We start from the raw sequence: 24201 nt of genomic DNA, 5'->3' as shown, positions 1-24201 counted from the left end.
GCTGTAAATTACCACCTGAAAGGATGGAGGGAACAAAGCAATGCTAGGAGTTATTTCAGCACAGCTGGTATAATGCTTAGGCTGATCTTAAAGCGCACACAATGTTTAAAGCCATACACAATGGTAAATTGGAACAAAACTAAAGGTAACTTTAGCCTTTAGAGGGCTGTATAAAGTCCAAATGAATGCGTCATAATCAGACATTGTTGTTTTGCATATTCCATGTAGTACTATGTAGCATATTGCAATATTGTACTATATAGGCTACTTTTTAGGTGACCAATGCACAAACAAAACCAGGAAACTGACAAATATTATCAATGCTTTGAATGTTTCTGTGTGCGCACAAGGTGGGCTGTAGATCGGTGTGCACAGCATTAATTTCTGCAGGCGCCCCTGTGGCCATGCATGCAACCTTAAAATAGCATCTGAATTTGTGCCACTGACTTTAGACCAGGATTATCCTGGTCTGTGGCGGAATTGTTTTCTGAAACTGCAAAATATCAACAGGGAACATTTGCGCCGGAACACGCCTCCTCTTTTTGCTGAACCGCCCCCGTGGGCACAATGGAATTTCCTAATTTACCAATGTGTGCCTGTGGAGGGAAAATTCCAATATGCGCTGAATGCAAAATAGGAAAGCGCCAGTATACAAAGTCAATTGCGCCTGAGTACATGATAGGGACCTAAGTGTTTTTTGACTCAATTTACCCCTAAACCGTTCAATGCAGAGACCATGCCTAGGTTGGTTAAGAGTATTTGAATATTTTAATGTGGTAATATGGTGGCAACATGGGGCGCAAGCTAGGTTAAGATAACTGGCTCATTTGTTTTGTGTTTGTGACGGACCGTGCCTGGGTCGATGGTGATTGGTTAGGGTTTTTAGGTTTATGGTTCAGTCCGCACCATCGGAACGGACCAACCTAACCAACCTAGACCATGCCTAGGTTGGCTAAAAGTATTTTGGATATATATTGGATATTTCAATGTGGTAATATGGTGGCAACATGTAGGGGAGTGTCTCCAGGACGCTGCTTCACTGTTAAGCCTTCATGAGGTGTCGTGGGCCTAACTTAACAAAACATCGGTGAATGACGGTGCCCACTTGATAACCCCAATGACATGCTGCATACTGCATACTACTGTTAGATGTGCCATTTGTCTTGTGTTTGTGACCATTGGTTGGCAGATGGTGGTTAGCATGCTTTTTTAAAGTTAATTTGGGCAGGGGCTTCTGAATGTGTTTTTACCTTGGATTTTGGCTCAAGGGATTATAACACCTAAGCCTGTGTATTAATGTAATGCAGTCCCCTGATCTAAAATCTGGACAATTTGGGGAGATTTTGTAAAGACTAATGGTCTTAAATCCCTTGGTTTGTATTATCCAACTTTATGGGGTATCATAGGAGAATATTACAAGCCGTTTCATTGACATTGTGATTTTCCTTTTTCTCAAAATACATTTTCTTCCCTTCAAGGTTGGATTTTTACTCAGTGTTTTCATTGTGAGATTACAATAAATCACCAACAAATAATTTTTCATACCATTTTTTAGTCAACTTTAGCAGAGGTGCCAATAATTCTGGAGGGTGATGTGTGTGTGTGTGTGTATATATATATATATATATATGATATATTCTTACAACTAACTTTCACACTAACCCCTTCATCTTTCTCCAACTCTAACCCAATCTCCCTGAGGTTCTCTTCAAACTCCTCCCGCCGAAAATGCTTGTCATCCTCATGGTAGTCTGGCTGATGTTCCTGTGCAGCAATCTCTGGATCCTCTTGTGGATCTGGTGCTTGACGGGTACGCCTAAAGCTACGCCTCATGCTTTCCCGCATGCTCCTCATGAATGAGTGTGAAGCCTGGCGGTTTGTGCTGTTGGGCTTCTGCACATGGTACGTGAGCACATAGTCTACAATGAGAGTTACGCACAAGGGAAAAACCAGGCATGTATTATGCACAAGGGAAAATCAGGCATGTATTTTCTTCCAGATTATCCAGCTCATAATGATGAACTACAGGTGCATCTCAAAAAATGTTATATTGTGGAAAATTGTTTCTTACAATTTATTTCAAAAAGTGAAACTTTCATATATTCTATATTCATTACACAAAAAGTGATATATTTCAAGCCTTTTTTGTTTAAATCGTGATGATTATAGCCCACAGCTCATAAACATAAAAAATCCACTACATCAAAATAGAAAAACAATTTATAATAGAAATGTTGCTTTCCTGAACCTTTAATCTCTCAGTCTGGTTCAGTACTGTACACACAAGTCATGGGAAAGACTGCTGACTTGACAGTTGTCCAGAAGACACTCACTGACACCCAAGGGTAAGCCATAGCAGAGCATTGCTGAAAGGGCTGTTGACAGTGTGTTGTATCAAAACATATTCATGGAAAGTTCACTGGAAGGGAAAAGTGTTAGCCTGACATTGTCATACTCAACTCTAGTCAGAATTTGAGTCTGATACTGCTCCATTGGGACGTGATTATGGGGCGTGTTTGAAATAATACAGGGGTATACAATACATGTCTCAACACTCAATTGGATAGACCTAACCAATCAGAACGAAACAGCTTGCCGTGAAATTTAATCCTGTAGTTAAAACACCCAAACCATCTTGTACAACAGACGTAATAGCGAAATCTAAGTTTTTGTTGCACAACAGAAGCGTGTTCAGATGACGTGATAGACGAGACACTGTTTGACAGTGACAATTTGATTGGTCCAAAACAGCTTTGGTTCGGGCATAGTTGCTTCTCATCGGAACAGGTCCAAACCGAACTTTGTGGGTGGAGTCAGTGCATCAAGAGCCACTATGCACACACATGTCCAGGAAATGGGCTACAAGTGTCACATTCCTAGTGTCAATTCCTAGTAGTGACACTCCTGAAGAGACAACGTTAGAAGCATCTTACCTGGGCTAAGGGGAAAAAAAACTGGGCCGTTCCTCAGTGGTCTAAAGTCATCTTTTTATCAAGTCCAGAGTCATGCTTCAGTCTGCTGACAAGCTTAAAGGAGAATTCCGGTGTGATATTGACCTAAAGTGTATTGAAACATGATACCGAGTGTGAACGTATGTCTCATAGCCCATCTCGGCTTGTCCCCTGCACTCCAAAATCTGGCGCTAGTTAGCCTACCAACAGCTTTTTCAATAGTGGTGCTTCAGCATCGGGCTAGCCATGCAAATAAATCACTGTTTTACACCCATTTACGAGGCTCAATGTATCTCCACACTTCATTGGTAGACTTCCGAGGGCCATGACATTTAAAACGAGACATTGAGAACTTTGAAAAAGCACTGGTAGTTTACTTACAAGACAATTTATACATTGTCAATATCACACCGGAATTCTCCTTTAATGGAGATGCTAATTTTCCTTTTTCAGCAGTGCCAAAACTACTGGTAACTGGTTTGCTGACCATGGTATTACAGTGCTTGATTGGCCAGCCAACTCGCCTGACCTGAACCCCATGGAGAATCTCTGGGGTATAACATTCTGAAGTCTGTCTACAAAAAAGAACCAAAGCTGCCATATTTGCCCATATAAGGAGATCCAGGTGTTAGTTGAAGCTAACTACATATGGCAAGTTGCATTGCAAGTTAGCTCTGGGGTAGCAAAAATCAAAGTGCGCCGTCTTAACATTCGGAAAATCACAGTATCCACTAGAAGGCAGAGGACAAAAGTGTGTAGAGCAAAACGTCTGCATTTCCAATTTCTTCATCCCTGTTTAACAGGTGCGATAATTAAAAATCCCCATGTTATTTTCCCATAGGAAAATCTCAAAATACTGGATCTCCTTATATAAGGAAAGATAGTAGCTTTTTTTGTAGGTGAACTTCAGAGGTCTATAGTCTAGAGGAAAATAAGACACACCAGACCCATACAGATGAGCTTAAAGCCGCTTTCAAAGCAACGTAGGCTTCCATAACACCTCAGCAGTGCCTCCATGCCTCATCGTATTACAGTTTTTCTCCATTGGTTTGGCTCATTTCTTGAAACAGAAATTACATTCTCAAAATAACATGGACAAACCTCTAAACTACTTGGCAATTGTTCACAACAAAATTTAATTTGTCATTAATTTCATCAAATTGAAAATGTCTTAGTACATGTCTCAATGTCTCAATACATATTTGCAAATTATTAAGTACAGGTAGCCTACATTTAGCACAATTTCCAAGTGGATAAATCTTGTTGATCTAAACTGATTGTTGATTCTCAGTCTAATGGTTGTTCTCTCCAAAACATGTCGGCATCATTTCATTGTATAAGTCATCACATGCACAATAGTCTGTTCAATTGTCAAAATTAGTCAAGAACATAATACCGTGGATGGCCAGGAGGGCGAGGACGGTGGCCAGGAGAGGGAGGGTGAGGATAGCGACCAGTGAAAAAGTGTTAGTTGTGAAACTTCAGCTTTATTTACAGCACTGTAGGCTACATATAATTGTCCTTGTTTTTTGTTGATGTGTTTATATTACAGTATATCATGTTTTATACATTTTCTTTTTACTCTGATGTAAGTTACTTTCAGTAACTTTAAGTATGTTTACTCTGATGGAAGTTACTTTATGTGTGTGAATAATAATGGTTACAATTACTTGGCAGTTTGAGTGCAATGTGTGATGTCACTATGTGTGATGTCACTTACCATAACAGTTTTTTTAGTTTTATACATAATTGTATTGCCGTAAAACTCCAAATAATAGCTTTGACAATCATTGTCAAAAGGGCTTTTATTTTTCTAAATCGCCAAAATGCACCGGCTTGTATTTAAGACAGGTGTCTATAAGAGACAGGCCTTTAATTTAGTGTTGAGATGTTCGTTGAGCTAGGCCTAGAAATAACGACCCAATAGCATAAGCTGATAGACCGAAAGCATAACAGCAGGAGATTACCACATTATATTACGTTTTATTTATAATTCGAATGTGTTTCACAAATCAGATCATGTAAGAATTAGCCTACTATAATATATCTTAGATTATTGGCAGCTTAAAAAAACGAAACGATGTGACAGCCATGGGCTGAACAATACAAGTTACCATCGAGCATATGAACTTGTTGCCCGAAACACATCAACAAGAAAGAATGCTACCATGTAAAACAACTGCAATTAACAACTGTGATTAAAAATTACCCTATTCATTGCTATCATCATCACGATCCTTGGCGAATTCCTCCTCCTCGTCGCTCTCCTCCACTTCTCCCTCTCCGGCCTCCACTAACTCTGCCTGCCTTGATTGCGCTAACAGCTCCCGCCCAGAGGCGCAGGGCTCTTCATCTTTGAAACAATGGATAAGGTGATCCTCGCTTCCATCAGAAGCTACTGTCAGGCCACATACCTAAGGACATCCCGAAGTTAATGACAAAATTATCCCTCCTCTCTCTCTCTCACACACACACACGCTGTGCACAAGCAGACCTTAAAGGAATTTTTCAGCCGCTCCGTGTCCAGCTTTTCCCACGCTTGAAGTACCCAGTCAACCAACAAGCTGCGAGATGGGGCCCTCATATTTCCTCCAGCGGTGTACTCCTTGTCCTTATCCCCTGACATCCAGTTGTCATAAGACTCGTGCAGGCTGGCTTTGAATGGTTGGTTCCATACAATGTCAGGGGCCTGTATGTACTTTGTACAGCCACCGGGTATCACAGCCGTGGTTATGTTGTAGCCCCTTTTGAGCTTAGCTTTTCAGGCTGGGAGACGAGGGGCGAAGTTGAGCTTTCCCACCACTCTCTGAAGCCAGTCTGCAGTCAGCTCCTCGTTCATCCATCCATTTTTGGATGTGGCCACCACCACCCCACTGATATTTTGCATCGATTTCACCTCCTTGATCCCCCCTTTGAAGACAACGTAAGGTTTCAATTTGGTCCCATATGCTTTTGCAGCCAACACCACAGTCAAGTGTCTCTTCTCATGGCCTGTGGTTTTTAGTGGAACACTGCGCGCACCTCTCGCATCCACCGTAGTAGAGCCCACCATATCAAACCACACGGCTGTTTCGTCCATGACTATAATGTTATCCGGCTGTATTTTCTTTGCCTTAATAATCCGTGTTGTATATGTGACAAAACTCACAAGCTTCTCAGTGAAGTGCCTGGCGTCTTTCTGGGCGCACAGTTGTGCGTCTTCTGACCGAGAAGTTGTTGCGCCAGCACTCGCAGTAAAACTCTCCTCATCCCTGCCGTCACTCATTGTTGCATACATTTCCTTTGCCTTAGCCCTAATCATTTTAAGGGAGACTCTGTGATGCTTTGCCCGCATACTGTGGATCCACTCACACACGCTCACCTTCAGCTCTTCACTGACCTTCTTCCTCCCTCCACCTCGCATTCTGGCCCTTTAGCCGTCTTCCTCTGACAGACGTTGCAGTTTACTTTTATTTTTTCGCCATTCTCGCACCCTCTTCGGATCAAGGATGAGAAATATCTTGCCGCTGCTTCTCCGAAATTTGTTCGGCAAATTTGACAACTGTCAGATTGAACATCAAATCATATTTCTTCCTCTTTGTCGCCATGGTGGTATTGAGAGAAACGTGAAGAAAAACGGAAGACTAAACAAAGAAAGTTTGTGAACCTCTTTGTTGTGTTGCCAGCATTCAAGTAGCCTAATCTATCCTATGACGTGATAAAATATTTTGTCTAATGCGCAAATTTGACAACAAAATGGGATTAATTAAACAATGCAGGATAGCGAGAAAACTTTAAACCATTTGGAACTCTGGCTTTCACCTACACAGTCATTTAATCAGAACGTTAGCATGGCAGTCTGCACCATACTGGCTTAAACAGACGATCTGACGGGTTTTAGAAGATTAAATACAACCCGAAACTAAAAAACAGACCAGGCCTCTATTTGAGACCGGCCTTTAACCCAAATCTGTAGCAACACCAGGCGTTTAAAAGAGACCTGTGTCTATTTGTGACTCGGCTATTATTTGAAGTTTTACGGTATATCAGTTAGGCAAAAAAAAGTAGTACAGTAACCATTGTCAATGAAGGACTTGGCTAAGACTGAGAGGTGGACATGAGGGATATTTCAATGGTCCTCTGCTATAGTGACAAAACATCGAAACATTTTGACTTGCACTGCTTATACAATGCCAAAGAGACGATGCATTTTGGGGGCACTGACTATTTATATGAGAAAGAAATTTAGTTTTGACACGAGTGAACTGTTTTGGGAGAGATATGAGCTTTTGCAAGAGCTAACGACATCGAATCAAATTTGAAAGTGCTGGCTAAAGTTAATCGTAAATACTCGAAAATAGTCATCCACACCGGCACTAATGATGTCCGATTGCGTCAATCGGAGATCACCATACAAAACTTTATCTCCGTGTGCAGGTTCGCGCAACAGATGTCTGACAATCATATAGATGTTATGTGCCTTACTGAAACCTGGCTTAAACCAGATGAATACCTTCCATTAAATGAGTCTACACCTCCCTCCCATTTGAATTATCATGTACCACGCCACACTGGCAGGGGAGGTGGAGTAGCTACAATCTATCAATCTTGTCTTCTCACATCTCCCAAGCTCATACAAGTTTAAATCTTTTGAAGTTCTAGTCCTCAATTTTTTACAGCCAGACTGGAAAACTAATCAGCCTGTAACTGTGGTCACACTGTACAGACCCCCTGGCCCCTACACTGAATTCTTAGAGGAATTTTCTGATTTCCTTTCCACTTTAACTATCCAAACAGAAAAAAATACTTATATTGGGTGATTTTAATATTCATATGGATAATGTGAACGATTGTCTCACAATTGCATTTGAATCCCTAATTGACCATGTCGGGTTCTGCCAAAATGTTAATTCACCCATGCACCGAGATAACCATACTATTGATCTAGTCTTGTCATACGGCATAAGCATAGAGCAGTTAACAATCTTGCCACAACACCCGACCTTAACTGACCACCATCTGATTACTTTTACAATGACATTACAACATGCCGTACTTAATTTAGCTGAATACTAAAGCCGCAGCTTATCTGAAAAAACGAATGCAGACTTTCTAGAAAAAATTTTGCTTACGCTTGCCCCATTCCGGACTCATGTGGTAGGCCTATCAGAAGGCCCTTTCCTTAATCCAGCCGAGGTCGACTTGTTAACTGATAATGTGATGAACTCATTACGCTCAACCCTTGACTCAGTAGCACCACTCAAAAAGAGAATAAGAAAACAAGTAAGGCGTGCTCCATGGTATACCACACAGACAAAAACACTCAAACAAACAGCACGTAAACTTGAACAAAAATGGCGTACCACTAAATTGGAAGTTTTTCGCCAAGTATGGAAAGATAGCCTTATCACCTACAAAAAAGCACTCAACGAAGCTAAGTCAACCTACTATTCCTCGCTGATCGAAGAAAACAAAAACAATACAAAATTTCTCTTTACCACAATCTCCCGCCTGACGAAGAGCCACACCGAAGTAATCGAATCTATCCCTATTTGCCTAAACAGTAATGACTTCATGAACTTTTTCAATGACAAAATTGAAACAATTAGAGATAAGATTAATAACCAATCAGTCTCACCAAATATTCATACTACATTGCTGAACGGTAGCGAAAATATACCGTATTTTCCGGACTATAAGTCGCTCCTGAGTATAAGTCGCATCAGTCAAAAAATGTGTCATGAGCAGGAAAAAAACATATATAAGTCGCACCAGACTATAAGTCGCATTTATTTAGAAATGTATTTCACAAAATCCAAAACCAAAAGCAGAGACTATGTAACTGGATTATTGAGGCCAAAAAGATTAATGAAGATGAAGGAGTGAAGGCAGCCAAGAGGAGGGCAGGAAGGTAATTGCAAAGCAAAAGATTCACTGAAAGAAAATGCCATGAGGTGCACCAAAATGTATCTAAAATGTGGAGAATACAATGCAATCAAGCATTTTGGGTGATGTGGAGTCACAAGCTGGCAGCAGATTAAATGCTCATGAGAGAGAAAAAGATGCAGTTTTAGATGTGACCGAAACGATAGGCCTATAGGCCCGACTGTAATTGTAAAGCAATTTACAAAAAATTTCACTGAACAAAAATGCTGATATGATACATGAAAATGTAGCTAAAAATGTGGAGAATACAATGCAATCAAGCATTTTGGGCGATGTGGAGTCACAAGCTGGCAGCAGATTAGAGAAAAAGACGGTTTTAAAAGGACGTGACCAAAGCTGAGGCAAGCCATGGCAACAGGCCTATAGGCCCGACGGTATTTGTAAAGCAGTTTACAAAAGATTCAAAGAACAAAAATGCTGATGTGGTACATGAAAATGTAGCTAAAAATGTAGAGAATGCAATGCAATCAAGCATTTTGGACGACGTGGAGATACAAGCTGGCAGCAGATGAAATGCTCGAGAGAGAAAAAGATGCGGGTTTAAATGGACGTGCAGACCGAAGCTGCAGCAAGCAGGTGATATTTAGAAATGTATTTCACAAAATCCAAGACTAAGAACAGACTATAACTGTACACATTGAGGCCAAAAATATTGAGAATTCTACAGGGAATGTTAATGAAGACGAAGGAGTGAATAGTGGCAAGAGTCAAGCCGAAGGCTGCTGACAAGGCCCGACGCTAATTGTAAAGCAATTTACAAAAAAAAAAACACTGAACTCAAATGCTGATGTGGTACATGAAAATTTAGCTAAAAATGTGGAGAATGCAATGCAATCAATCATTTTGTACGATATATTGGCACAGGCTGGCATGCAGCAGAACAATTGCTTGGCTGGCCACCTCCGAGAGAGCGAGAGAAAAAAAGATGCACATTTAAAAGGGTCTAAATTCCAGCGCGGACTTGCGGGTATTGCGAATAAATTATTACTTAGTATTGAGCATAATAATAATAGTCCCGCAAATCTAGCCATCATAATGCGAGAGATTCCCACACATTTTACCCTGTACCCTGTCTGACATTAATATAATAATGGAGCGGCCTGAATGCGGAACTATTGACGGACCAACTCTGACTTCAATTGAACCCCATGCAGAGACACACACACGCGCGCGCATGACCACTTTGGGGGTGCCTCTCTTTCGTTGCTCTCTCTCTCTCAGCAGGATTTGTCACCGCTGAAGTCAAATTATAGGTGCTTCAACATCAACCGCTATCGACAGGAAAGGAAAACAAACATTTAGCGATCAGGAACCGTCAGGAATTTTGCAAACACAGAAGCATGACCGCCTAGGCTATAACGCGAGAGAACATGGATGACTTCTCTATTTGACGTTCGATTGCGGACGTGAACAGACAGCTACAGACAAGGAGCGCACGTTAGGCCTACTTCACTTTCTGTGCGTATTCATTCCGTGAAAGATAATTAGTAGCAAAACAGTGATCAAATATTACATGGCAGTGCGTTTTGTTTTCAAATGTTTTCATGCATGTCTAGATAACGGGTGAGGAATGTTTAGGAGACTCGTAAATCCTCAAATTTAGGCTGCGCAAAGCACAGCACCTTTATTTGGCCATGGCTTGTATTGAGTCAGCTATATAGTCCTTTATTTCTTGCGTTTTATTGTGAGACATAGGCCTACTTTTCATTTGGAGCGGCATGGCTATCAAAAGCAGATGTTCAATATGAGATTTAATTTAGGCTACGTTTGTACTGTTGATTATATTGCTAAATATCAGGACTGATGATCACTGAAATCTGTGGGGTATTTAATGGCTTACTATTAAGTTTCATAGTGTCGGGATTTCGATTGCCATCCACTTATTGCGAGATAAGGTATCCATGCTTTCATTAATTTGTGTGCTGTGCTGCAAGGGAAACCTAGCCAACGAGGTCTAAGATAGCCTAAATGTAGTTATTTTTTAAATTATGCATGATTTACTTTTTTATAAAATTCATAGGCTGATGACTGGCAGCAACAATTGTGTTTAAATGTAGGTTACTGCTTCAGCCTCTAGCTCAGAGGGGCGGCATGCGACTAGCTTAAGAGCAATGAGAGCAACGTGTTGGAGACTCATGGTGTAGGACAATGACTTTTCATTGGCAACAATACCAACCAACAATATAAAATATTAAGAAGAGCTCTTTTATGAGTTAAATTGAAACAAAATTATACTGGCTTTTATTTGTCCAAATCTGAGGCCCGGCTATAAATAGAATCCCTGCCATAATTTGATGATTTAGGTATGTACGTTTGTTAGTGCAAGCACTAATCTCTGACTGAAAGTGCACAGGACTTGTGCATTTAAGAGCGCTCTCTCGCGGCTGTAGACGTAATGTTTCACGTAGGGTTCATGTCAGTTAATATAAATTAACATTTAAAAACATGTTCAATTATATATTTTTTCCATAGATAAGTCGCACCTGACTATAAGTCGCAGGACCAGCCAAACTATGAAAAAAAGTGTGACTTATAGTCCAGAAAATACGGTAATTGAATCACAGATGAGACGAACAACGTTGAATTCATTTACACCTATCGACATATTAGACCTCACATCCACAAACTCTTCATCAAAATCTACAACTAGTCTACTAGATCCTATTCCTACCCATCTTCTGAAGACTGTTCTCCCTTTCTTGGATAATGCTTTGCTCCAGATTATAAATAACTCACTGCTATCAGGCCATGTACCTCAGTCGTTTAAGTTATCTGTTATTAAGCCATCCCTCAAAAAGCCTACCCTTGTATGGAGTAAAACTTGTGTCACCTTAAACCGAATTTGAATATGAATTTGAGCAATTGTATTGGAAAAACGAATTTGAATAGTATATGTTGAAACTGAATTTATTAGATTGGAACTGAATCCCAGTCAACTATTAAATTGAATATAATATTTTGAAATTGAACTCATTTGCTCTGATACATAAATTATCCTGACTGAAAATTTCCCTCTTGGAGTTTTCACATTCAGTTCTCACAATTCAGTTTCAAAACGTGAAATTCAATTTCAGTCTACCGAGACAAAAACAGCTGGTAGCTAAGGAAGAGCAATCGAGTGCAGAGCTATTGTGATCGCGTGACTAGTGCCGAGCGCGAAGCAAAGAGCATAGCATCCTCTTAGCGAGCTGTCTCCTGAACCCACTGATCTTTATAGATCAGTGCCTGAACCTCCTTACAGTGTCAGACAGAGAAAGAAGAGATGGCGACTGGAACATCTGAAAACCTCCAAGTAAGTTGATATCATATGGCATGTCTGTTAACGTTACTTTATATGTACGTGAATATAATGTACATTATATGCTAGCGCTGGCTGGCTAGCCAGCATAGTTTCATCGACTAAGTTAAAGTTTTTTCCATAGCTTGTAGTTCAGAACCAGTTAGGCTACTATAACGTTACTCTTTGATAGAACAATATGATTGGTCATTGTCATATCATTGTGCCTTTTAGGCATGTAAGAACACGTTACAATCTCTGGTTAAACTGTATCATTCATGGAGCAAAACTGGATATGTCCCCCCAGAGCCGTATATAGAGATATACATGGATCTGTGTCCCCCTAGTTAAGCTTTTTTCATCGTTGTGTTGTCTGTTAGCTGATGCTACGTGGGGCCATTTTTTGGGCAATGCTGCCGTGCCGTGATGTTGCTAGGCAACTGGATTGTGACAACTTTGTTAGCAAATGGTAGCTAGCTTCTAATAGTTTCAAACTGTATGTTTTTCGATAATATGATCAAGACTCAAGAGACCCTAGTTTAACAGTATTTCTACAGGCTGATTTATGCTTCTTCATCGACTCCATGCAGATTTTGTAAAAGTTATTGAGAAATAGACACAGTATATTACAACAACCTAACTAGTAATACTTTAATCGTGTGTTGTCTTGATACTTCTGTTTCATTTGTGTGTAGATTGCAAATCATGTGTTGCATGACGATAGAAATGTCCTTGGTTCTTAATTAACTCATTGTATTGACCAAGTCATGTGTGTGTGCAAAGAAGGTGTAATGATATATTATGATGTATACGATGCAAGGTATGAATGTGTGTGTGAGAAACAACTGATTGTCTCTTAGGTGCACAGACTTGTCTCTGTATCCTGATTGCCTGATGCTTATAAGACTTCTTTGCGCAGAGATGAATAAACTATTAACGAGAGACTCACAGTAGACCTTTAAGCTAAACACTGATTGTTTGTTGGTTTTATTTTCATAGGTTGACAGGCCTCAATGAACAGTGGACAGTGAGATAGACTGAGGACAATGGACCTTTGGACTGGCATCGACCAGACATGGACACCGAAACTTGATTTCTCTTAATGAATATCTTTGCAAGATGAAACACATATTGTAAAACACTTTACACACTAATAAACATGTCCACTGTTGTTTTCTCTGGAATTTATTTGTTTGCCATTGGTGGTGATGGATTTCCAAATGGATTTCCAAATGTATGGGCAATCTAAATTATACAGTTTATGTGTGTAATCAGCTGATATTAGATATGATGCAATTGCAAAATCATGTAGGTTGATCCTTTGCAACATAAGGAAGATCAGACCTTATCTGACACAGGATTCCACACAACTTCTTGTTCAGGTCATGGTCATCTCCAAGCTGGACTATTGTAATTTACTATTAGCTGGCTTACTTGCTTGTGTAGTAAGATTGTTACAGCTGATTCAGAATGCTGCAGCACGCCTGGTCTTTAATCAGCCAAAGAGGACATATGTAACTCCTCTCCTAGTTACTCTCCATTGGCTCCCTATAGTAGAATTACATTTAAATCTCTCACTTTAGCCTACACTGACCGGATCTGCTCCTTGTTATTTTAATTCAATGATCAAGACGTACATCCCCAACTGCCCACTGCGGCCTTCTGAAGAGCGTCTGTTTTGTCGACCAGTCATACGTCAAATACAAGACTTTTCCTCATTGGTTCCATGTTGGTGGAATGAGTTGCCCAGTGCTCTGTTCCCGTGATAGTTTTGGGTCTTTTAACAGGGGTCTAAAGACATATCTGTTCAACATGCACTTAGTTCATTAAAACTTATGGTTTATATAGTATTGTTTTATTTTCATTTAGGCTGTTGATTAATTCGACATTGTTGTTTATTATTGATATTCTCCATAATCTTACCATGCTATTGTTATTTTTATTATATTATTGACTGAATGTAAATTACTGTTTATTATTGCTATTTTCCCTTTTTTCTCATTGTTTGTGTCATTAGGCTATTGATTGAATTGACATGGTTGTTTATTATTGCTATTCTCTTTATTATAGTCTGACCAACATCTTAATTTGTTCCCTGTTAAATTTTAAGTATTATATTGTTTTGTATTTGTATGTTGCTTTGGACAAAAGCGTAACCATAACCATATGTAATTGGAATATGCATATAAAGGTAGCCTACACATCATAGTATTACAAGAGTGGCTTTAAACGTAAGAAAACGGTAATGATTTGTCCTTTGTGGTCATTCAAACATGTAGATTTGTATTCCCATACTAGGTTGTTGCCTTTTCTATCCAGTAGGTGGCAGTCCAGGATAAGAAATAGAGCAGTAGTTGAGTAGGAAACACGAAAAAGAGAGAAAGTTATGCCCATGACATTTTAAAGAAGGCTAGAAGTTTGCATTAGTAGCCTACTGCAATTGGTAGACAGTACATTGATGTTTGATGGCTAGCTGGGTAATTCTGTATTTCAAGGACTGGCAGGCTGGAAGTTTGAAATGTAATACTGCAAAAAATGTTTTAGCCTATTTGTTTAAAATTACAAAAACGGTAGATAAGACAGTACATCGATGTTTGATTGCTAGCTGGGTAGTTGACAGGATTGACAGGCTAGAAGTTTTAGATGTAATACGGCAAAACATTTTTATTTGTTTAAAATTACAAAAATGGTAGGTAAGTAGGCTACATCGATGTTTGATGGCTGGGTAGCCTAGGCTAGTTCTGTATTTCAAGGATTGACAAGCTAGACGTTTGAAATAATACTGCAACAAATGTTTTATTTGTTTAAAATTACAAACGGTAGGTAAGATGAATCGTGCAGATCTAATAACCGTGCAAACCAGGTGCCCACACTATGCTCTTTGCTTCACGCTCGGCACTTACTAGCTACCAGCTGTTTTTGTCTCGGTAGACTGAAATTGAATTTCACGTTTTGAAACTGAATTGTGAGAACTGAATGTGAAAATTCCTAGAGCGAAATTTTCAGTCAGGATAATTTATGTATCAGAGCAAATGAGTTCAATTTCAACATATTATATTAAATTTCAAGTTGGCTGGGATTCAGTTCCAATCTAATGAATTCAGTTTCAACATATACTATTCAAATTCGTTTTTCCAATACAATTGCCTATATCTAATCTCCCTTTTTTGTCAAAACTACTAGAAAAAAAAGTGTCGAAACAAATTGGTACCTTCTTGCATATGAATAAAATCCAAGAATTATATCAGTCTGATTTCAGAGCTCACCACAGTACTGAATCAGCCTTAGTTAAAGTTTTTAATGACCTCCTCATTGCTGCCGATAATGGACATTTATCAATATTGGTCCTCCTGGACCTCAGTGCTGCCTTTGACACCATAGACCACAACATACTACTCCACAGGCTTGAACATTCGATAGGCATTAAAGACTCAGCACTCGCTTGGTTTAGATCATACCTTTCTACCGCAGACAATTTGTACAGGTTCACAATAAACCGTCTACCCAGACTATGGTAAAATATGGGGTGCCTCAAGGCTCAGTACTAGGGCCCCTGTTATTTTCTCTCTATATGCTTCCTCTAGGCTCAGAAATTAGGAAACATGGCATTAAATTTCATTCTTATGCAGACGATACACAACTATACCTTTCCATAAAACCTGACGAATTAACTCCGTTAGCCAAACTTGACACATGTAGAAGAGACATAAAGACATGAATGACAAATAAGTTCCTGCTTTTGAACTCCGATAAAACAGAAGTCATGGTTTTAGGTCCTAAAAAGATGAAGGATATCCTATCCTCCTCACAGGCTACATTTACTGATCTTCGACTATCCTCATCCACAAGTGTTAAAAATCTAGGAGTTACAATTGACCAAGACCTATCACTAAGTAATCACATAAAACAGATTACCAAAACTTAATTTTATCATTTAAGGAACATTTCAAAGATAAGGAAGTCTTTATCCTTACTAGACGCTGAGAAATTAATCCATGCTTTTGTCACCTCAAGGATTGATTATTGCAATGCTCTATACGCTGGCTGCAATAACACCTGTCTAAAGAGCTTACAGCTTATACAAAATGCAGCTGCTCGCACACTCACTAGAACTAAAAAATATGAACATATTTCCCCTATCCTGGCATCTCTACACTGGCTGCCTGTTAAAAGTCGCATTGACTTCAAAAAATTACTTCTAACATACAAAGCCATTAATGGCCAGGCACCAGAATATATTAAAGATCTCCTAGTCCCATTTAACCCACCCAGACCGCTACAATCATAGAATACTGGCCTTCTTGTAATTCCAAGAATCTCAAAAACTACAGTAGGAGGCAGAGCTTTCAGCTATCGCGCACCCCTCCTCTGGAATAATCTCCCTTCCTCAATTCGACTAGCAGACACCCTCGCTATTTTTAAATCTAGACTTAAAACATACCTCTTTACTGCCTCCCATAGTTAGGTATGGTGCGGTGTGGAACTTCACCCACCTCAGGGATTTTTGGAATGGACCACCCTGCTGAGTCCTCGTGTGACTGGCACCCCAGTCGCGCGTGCGATGGTGGTCACTGACCAAACCTGCGCTGGTGTCGACTACCACTCACCATGCCTTAGTTATGCTGCTATAGCATAGTGCCATCATGGACTTTTCATGTGTCACGCCGTACAACCCTCCCCCCTCTCCTCTTTCCCCTTCTCTCTCTCTCTCAACTCTCCCTCTCTTGCCTATTCTCACTATGGTATACTGTAACAATATATAGTACCACTGATTACTTATTGACATTAACCATTTTGATTTTCAGTAATACTAACCCACTCTACATCTCTCTTTCTTTCCCCTTACTGTACCTCACTTGTGAGGTATATCATCACCAGTCATCAACCATCCATGTGTTGGCCCTCCTCTCACCCGAAGTCCCATCCTCGACTGCCCTATTACTGTCCCCCTATCTGGATTCCTGGCCCGTACAGCCTAGCGACCCATCACCTACCTATGACAACTCTGCCCGGATTCCTGGCCCGTCTGCTGACCCACCACATGCCCCTTGACAACTCCCTTCCCCTGGACAAATCAAACGCTGGACTATTTGAACTTTCGGTCACTAAATCAGGATTAATGAATTATCAAACCGGATACGTAATCACCCCACCTCTTGTGTAGGGATATTAATCACTTGTGCACACAAATGATAAAACAATGTAATTTTAATACTTTTTAAAATGAAATTGTGAAGTATTTAGGGAGTTAATCATCTACAGGACATAATGTTATTAAAACATTCAGAGAATCCAGAGAAATCTTTGCAAACAAGGGAAAGAGCTGAAAAACAAATTGAATGTCTGGTCTTTTGGACTTCAGATGGCACTGCATCAATACCAGACCTGTTTCCAGACCCATCATTGTATGTGCTCAGGAAAACCTCTGATAACCATTGTCTATGTGCATAGTTTGATACTCAATTAAAAAACTGCAGCCAAAATTGTAGCAGCTAAAATTGTATTGAGACATGATACAGAAAATATCACCCTCTTATCTGGGCCTGAGCTTGTTTAAAATGGACTGAGGTAACATTGGAAAAGGTCCTGTGGTCAGACCAATCAAAGTTTGCCATTCTTTTTTGGAAATCATGGACTCATCTGGGCTTCATCTGGCGAGAGTCAGGTTATAGGCATCTTGCACATTTGGCAAAGCACAATCAATTCTGAATGATACAGGTTTTGAGCAACGTTTAAAGCAATCCAGGCAATGTATTTTCCAGGCACGACCTTGAATATTTCAGGAAAACAATGGCAAATAAGATGGCCTGTCTGCAGTCCAGATTTGTCAAAGTAGGTGCATAATGGAATGAACAACATGACTCAGACTACCCCATACTGTTGAGCAACTGAAATACTATATTGGGGAGTAATGGGAAAACATTTGATTCTCAAAACTGTAGCAAATGATCTCCTCAGTTCATAAACATTTACAGAATTTTGTTAAATGAAGAGGTGAAGCATAGTAGGGGGGCCTATGTGTCTAATTTGGGGGCGTGTGGGATTCACATGTTACAGTATTTGGAGAGTATTATATCTTTGTGGGTTCTTAAGAGTAAATAAAATGTGTCTCCATTTTCTGAAGGTTTTGAAGGACCCAAATCAAAGGTCAAATTCAGAAAAGGTCAAATTTGGTGTTTTGTCCATAAACCTCACATTGCTGGTATTATAGCATAGGGTTTGGTGCCACAAAGCAAATAAATTCTACATAGTGTGCAAAAGTGGACCACATAAACAATACAATATTATAAAACATTTTTAGGCTGATGATTGATCTCTTTAAAAATAAATTTTGCCTAAAATGCTCAAAATTGTCCACTTAAAAAAAGAATACTTCAATATCAATATTATCAATTCATACTAGCAGTGACAGTTGGCTGTTGATAGCTGGCAGTTATAGAATTTAGAATATCGAATAACCTGAAGCACATAGTGCTCTGTTTTTCATGGTTGTTGATATTAGTGACCTTCTAGCCTTCTACATTTGAGCAAGCACATTTTCATAGTTCATGGTGGCCCAGTCTAGTTAGGTTATATTCTGAGGTGTGTCTTTCTGTTAGTCAGGTGATGGCACACATATTCTAAAAGAAACATATTTTGGGCTTGGTGTCCAGTGGCAGATATGTGTGGACTGGTGAATGACTAGTGAATCACTAGAGACATATGCCAAATTTCTTGTTTTTGTCCATGAGAGAGTATGGAGATGGTGATCACAGATCAGCCAACGATTACAACGTTACAGTGCAGTTATTTCACTACAGAACAAAGCAGTTTGGCACAGGAACTGCTACAAATCCACCTGTAACAGTGAGCATCTGCAGCATGCTAAGATTCGCTACTAGAAGTCATGTGAAGCAGGCAGTACTCAGTGTCTTCAGAAAAGACGTGGTAGACCATCTTCTTAACCTGCAGCAACACCTGCAACTGCATCAAGTCCATCTAGAGGGACTTTGTACACTTGAAGGGTTCAGATGCAAAAGCCTCTAAATGCCACCTACGTCAAAAATGAGATAAAGATGGTGAGTGAATGCTCTCCTCACATAGTATACGTTAATCAAATAATTTAACTTCAAAACACACCAAATAACACTCTCTTCCTGGTCTGAAATATCGATTTCTATGCAAAAACCTATAGGAACTGGATTTTAAATGCTCATTTAAAAGAAATGTGGTCAGACGGATTTAGAGGGTTTTGCATCTGAACTCTTCACTTGTTCAGCAGTAGCTGCTGCCAGCATAGATACGTGCTTCTTCTGTCAGAAGCAGACAAAAGAGCGTCTTCATGAGGTGTCCTCTTTCAATGCAGGCAACCAATCAAGAGATATAAGTAATATTTTGAAGTCAATGACTTTTAACAGGTAGCCAGTGTAAATATGCTAGGATGGGGGAAATATAGCTGCATTTTGTATAAGCGGTAAGCTCTTTAGACAGGTATTATTACAGCCAGCATAATAGCATAGCAATAGCATTGCAATAGTCTATCCTTGAGGTGACAAAAGCATGGATTAATTTCTCAGCATCTGGTAAGCATAAGGACTTCCTTATGTTTGAAATGTTCCTTAAATGGTAAATTGACGTTTTGGTGATCTGTTTTATGTGATTATTTAGTGCTAGATCCTGGTCAATTATAACTCCTAGGATTTTAACACTTGCGGGTGAGGTCAGTGGAAGATCACTATATGTAGCCTGCAGTGGCGGCTGGTGGTTATAAAAATGACGGAGGAAGGGAGGTGCGCTTGATTGGTGTTGGTGGCAAATGTGAGGTTCTGATGGTGTTGGTGGCATATGCGAACAATTGAGTATGTAGGCAGCCTACCCAGACACATTTAAAGCAGCAGTATGTATCATTTTAACTGGCAATGGTGTGCTATAAAAGCTGTTCTGACATAGGCGGTTCTAGCATGCAGTAGCCAGAAAAATTGTGGGTTCAATTCTTGGCTTCCACTGTTGAGCAAGGCACTTAACCCCAAATTGCTCCAGGGACAATGGACTTTGTAATATGATTGACATATGTAAGTCACTTTGGATAAAAGTGTCTGCTAAATTAATGCATGTAAATAAATGTAAATTTAGGTCTTGGAAGTCAGGAAACATATGCAGGCCTAATTATTAAATACTGTTTTCCAGATGAGCAAAATTATGGAAACTGAAGGTGTTGCTCAATGTAATACATTATCAGAGAAGGCTAAAATACTAAAATTAGACACTTTAAAACTAAAGTAACTTATTAATGATTGATCAGTTTGAGGAAACAGTGGGATTTATTTTTTTGGACCCTGTAACTTACCATTTAAAAAAAGACCTTAAATGTGGTTATTTGTAACATGCTATTGTTTTAAAGCCAAATCACTATCATTTAAGACAGGTTGTAGGCTAATAGCTATCCAAATGGGAATTTATAGTCAAAAGTTGTAGCCTAGGCTAAAAGGCAAACGTCACTGAAGACGTCAGAGCGGCCAGAAAAGGAATGCATCAGTCTGAAACATTCATTAACAATGTAACCATCCAAAGATACAGTTAGAACGTTGAAAACAAGAACATATTGGTAAGAACAAGAACATTATTTAACAATTGTTTAGGCATAACATGGATGATTATAACAAGGCATAACTTGGATGTTAATTGATGATTCAGAATTTTAGACGCTTCCATCACTCAGCCAGAGGCTATTGCAGGCGTTTATTTGAATATCAAGTCAACTCTCCTAGCTGTTTGTGACCTGATCATACCACTGAGGATTTTTTTGAAGAGACTTGACAATTTTCTTTTCAATCAAAATAATGGCCAGATTTTTCAATCTGTCCTGTCCCATTGTGTTCCTGGTATAACTTTTTATTCGTTTGAGGCATGAAAAACTTCGCTCAACCCCTGCAGAAGTGGCACTGATCGTGGCAATCAGACACGTGAGTCTGTACACTGAGGCATTGCTTCATCAAGACCGCTGGATTTCATGAAGCTGAGACTGACACACAGCTTTCGGTACGAATTGATCTCTGCATTGCGATAGAAATGCTGCAGTTCTATTTTCAATTTTACCTCGTCAAAGAGATGGGCATATGTCTCTGACAAGTTTGCCATTGCGTGCGTTGGGAAATCTGATTTGAAAGACTCCCGCTTTTCCGGATTTAAAAGCTCCATAAAATGCAAGCGGTCAAGATGTTGGAAGCGCTGGGTGATTTGGGTCCTGATGCGGTCATGAACGAAATCATACAGCGCTCTATAAACCTGACGCTGATCCTGCTGACCCTGCCTTCTTTTTCTCCTATGGTGAGCTAATTCTGGGTCCTCTGTCAGTGTGGCAGCTCTGTCGTAAATTTTGTCAAAGGCCATCTCTGATTTCATCTCATCTAGGATTTGCATGAGGTTTTCTATGCGCCTTTTGCAATAGGAAACGTCCATGGACTTGTGTTGCAAGATTTCAAACACAACATCAGTGTGTGTGAACAGTTCCTCGAAAGTAAACAGTAAAAACACAAAATCAAAGTCCTCTAATTTGACCCTCAATCTATCAGCTGAACGTATGGTTTCATCATCCATAGACAGATGGTCAGCTATACGAGTGAACGTCGCCATCAGTTTATCGTAATTAGAGGCCACTGTATTCACGACCCTGGACGAGAAATTCCAACTCGTTGGAGCGCTCCTAGGCATTCTAGCGCAACCAAATTCCTCAAGCAACGCAACTCTCTTGCTGGATTTGGAGAAAAAGGATGTGAAGCCACCCAGGTGAGCAAAGAAGTTTTTTGCCTTTAGAATGACCCTAACGCCTTGACTCAAGACCAGATTTAGGCGATGGACATAGCAATGGACAAATGTTGCACTGGGAGCCACTTGTCTCACTTTAGCCTGCAAGCCATTAAGATCTGAGGCCATGACTGCAGCACCATCATATGTTTGTGCGATGAGTTTCTCAGTGAAATTTAAGCTTGACATTTCGGCCTGCTCAAACTCAAACAACGACTGCGCATCACGCCCCTTCAACACATCGAAAAAGCCCAGAAAATGTTCCTGGATGGTGCCATGATCATCCACATACCTGACGATGGCCGAGAGCTGTGAATGACAACTTATGTCTGTCGTTTCATCAAGTTGCCAAGAGAAGGGCGCCCGGTCTAATTCTTGTTTGATTTCGCCATTAATTGATGAGGATATTGCCGAAATGAGGTCGTTCTAAATAGTTTTGGACATGCCTGTAAAAACAGACGAACTTTGCAAATGCTCTGCTAGAAGATCATCATAGCGTGCCATCACCTCTGCCAGCTCTCTATAATTGCCCTTGTTGTCTGAATCAGCCCCCTCGTCATGCCCCCTGAAAGAAAGCTCTTGCATGCCCAGATAGGCAGTAACATCAAGCAAACGCTTCACAATCTCCCTTCACAATCTGGCGCACTTTTGTATTATGTTGTGCTGTCTGCAACCGCACACCTTCATCCACAACCTGATCAATTGGCATTCTCCCCAGCAATGACAATCGGATTGCAGCCCCAACGTGGTCATTACACAAATCGTGGCGTTTTGTTGCCCTATCCAAATTTTTTCTATCAGCAAATCCCTGAACTGTCCACGTTTGTGACTTCCCCATTAGCAGGCAAGGCCAGCAGTATAGCCAATTGCTTTCTGTGCTACCAGTTAGCCATGAGTATTTGTCATACCATGTAGCATTCAGTACACTAACCTTACCATCTTTTTTTGGAATGTGAATTTTTGGCACTGGTCTTCCTGCTGCTTTGATCCTAACATTTGCACTGTAGTTGAATGTATAGAATGGTTTGTTCAATAAAACATGGACAGTGTCCTGTGAATTCATTGTACTTTATTTCACAAGCAAGATTTCGCAATGTAAAACAGACCTCGCATTCAACACAAGATTCTTCGCTGTATGACCGCAGATAAGTTTTTGAACGGTGTACTAATAACTGATAGCCGCCCCCTCCAGAGCAGCTAGCTGCTTATTGGTTCACCGTTGGCGATAAATTCCAGAGGCTCTGGCTAGACCCGCCCACTCAAACGGAGGAGCTTCCTCCCTTAGCCATTGAAAACGACGGGATTCACGAGCCGCTGGGGTCTGAGACGATTATAATGGGCATCAATGAGGGGTTTGAGGAGGAAGATCCTCCATACAGTAATTTTCAATTGCGATAGGGGGTGCTGTTGACATTTTGACCCAGGGGAAGGATTTTCGTTTGTTCAAAGTGTTCAAATAGGAATATTAACAGTGATTTACCAGATTAGCAATTCACTTTATATATTTTTTCTTTTTCTTTTTCTTTTTTTAGTTTTAGGGAGGTTGTTCCTCCCTTTCCTCAATGGAGGAGCCTCCTCTAGCCTGTGATGTGGATAGGATATCCCTCATCTTTTTAGAACCTAAAACCATGACTTCTGTTTTATCTGAGTTCAAAAGCAGGAAATTATTCGTCATCCATGTCTTTATATGTCTTATACATTTGTCAAGTTTGGCTAACAGGGTTAATTCATCAGGTTTTATGGAGAGGTACAGTTGTGCATCATCTGCTAAACAACAGGGGCCCCAGTACTGAGCCTTGAGGCACTCCATATTTTACCATAATTTGGGTATATGGTTTATTATGGACCTGTACAAATTGTTGACGGTTAGGAAGGTATGATTTAAACCAAGCCATGTGCTGAGTCTTTGATGCCTATCAAATTTTTAAGCTTAAGTAGTATGTCATGGTCTATGGTGTCAAAAGCAGCGCTGAGGTCCAGGAGGACCAGTATTGATACAAGGCTAGTTTTTTTGAGGGAGGGCTTAATAACAGATGTCTTAAACGACTGCGGTACATGCCCTGATAGCATTGAATTATTTATAATCTCGAGCAAAACATTATCCAGGAGGGGGAGAGCAGTCTTAAGAAGGTGAGTAGGAATAGGGTCTAGTAGGCTAGTTGTAGATTTTGATGAGGAAATTGTGGAGGTGAGATCTAATATGTTGTGTATAAATTAATTAAATGTTGTTTGAGGTCTCATCTGTGATTCTGTTATGTTTTCGCT

At 40.0% G+C, this 24201-nt stretch overlaps 1 protein-coding gene across 3 annotated transcripts in view; it reads right to left on the bottom strand.

Annotated features, from left to right (window-relative positions):
- Positions 1-24201, bottom strand: part of LOC121681348 (anoctamin-1-like) — a 134311-nt gene that overhangs the window by 94105 nt on the left and 16005 nt on the right. For all 3 annotated transcript variants that reach the window (XM_042061050.1, XM_042061049.1, XM_042061048.1), the window contains one exon: positions 1663-1919. In XM_042061050.1, coding sequence (XP_041916984.1) covers positions 1663-1919 — 257 coding nt within the window. The remainder of the gene's footprint in view (positions 1-1662; positions 1920-24201) is intronic.

The sequence above is a fragment of the Alosa sapidissima genome, chromosome 14, assembly GCF_018492685.1.
Source record: "Alosa sapidissima isolate fAloSap1 chromosome 14, fAloSap1.pri, whole genome shotgun sequence".
NCBI lineage: Eukaryota > Metazoa > Chordata > Actinopteri > Clupeiformes > Clupeidae > Alosa > Alosa sapidissima.
The sequence above is the reverse complement of the archived record's forward strand: the minus strand, read 5'-3'. Positions and strand labels throughout refer to the sequence as shown.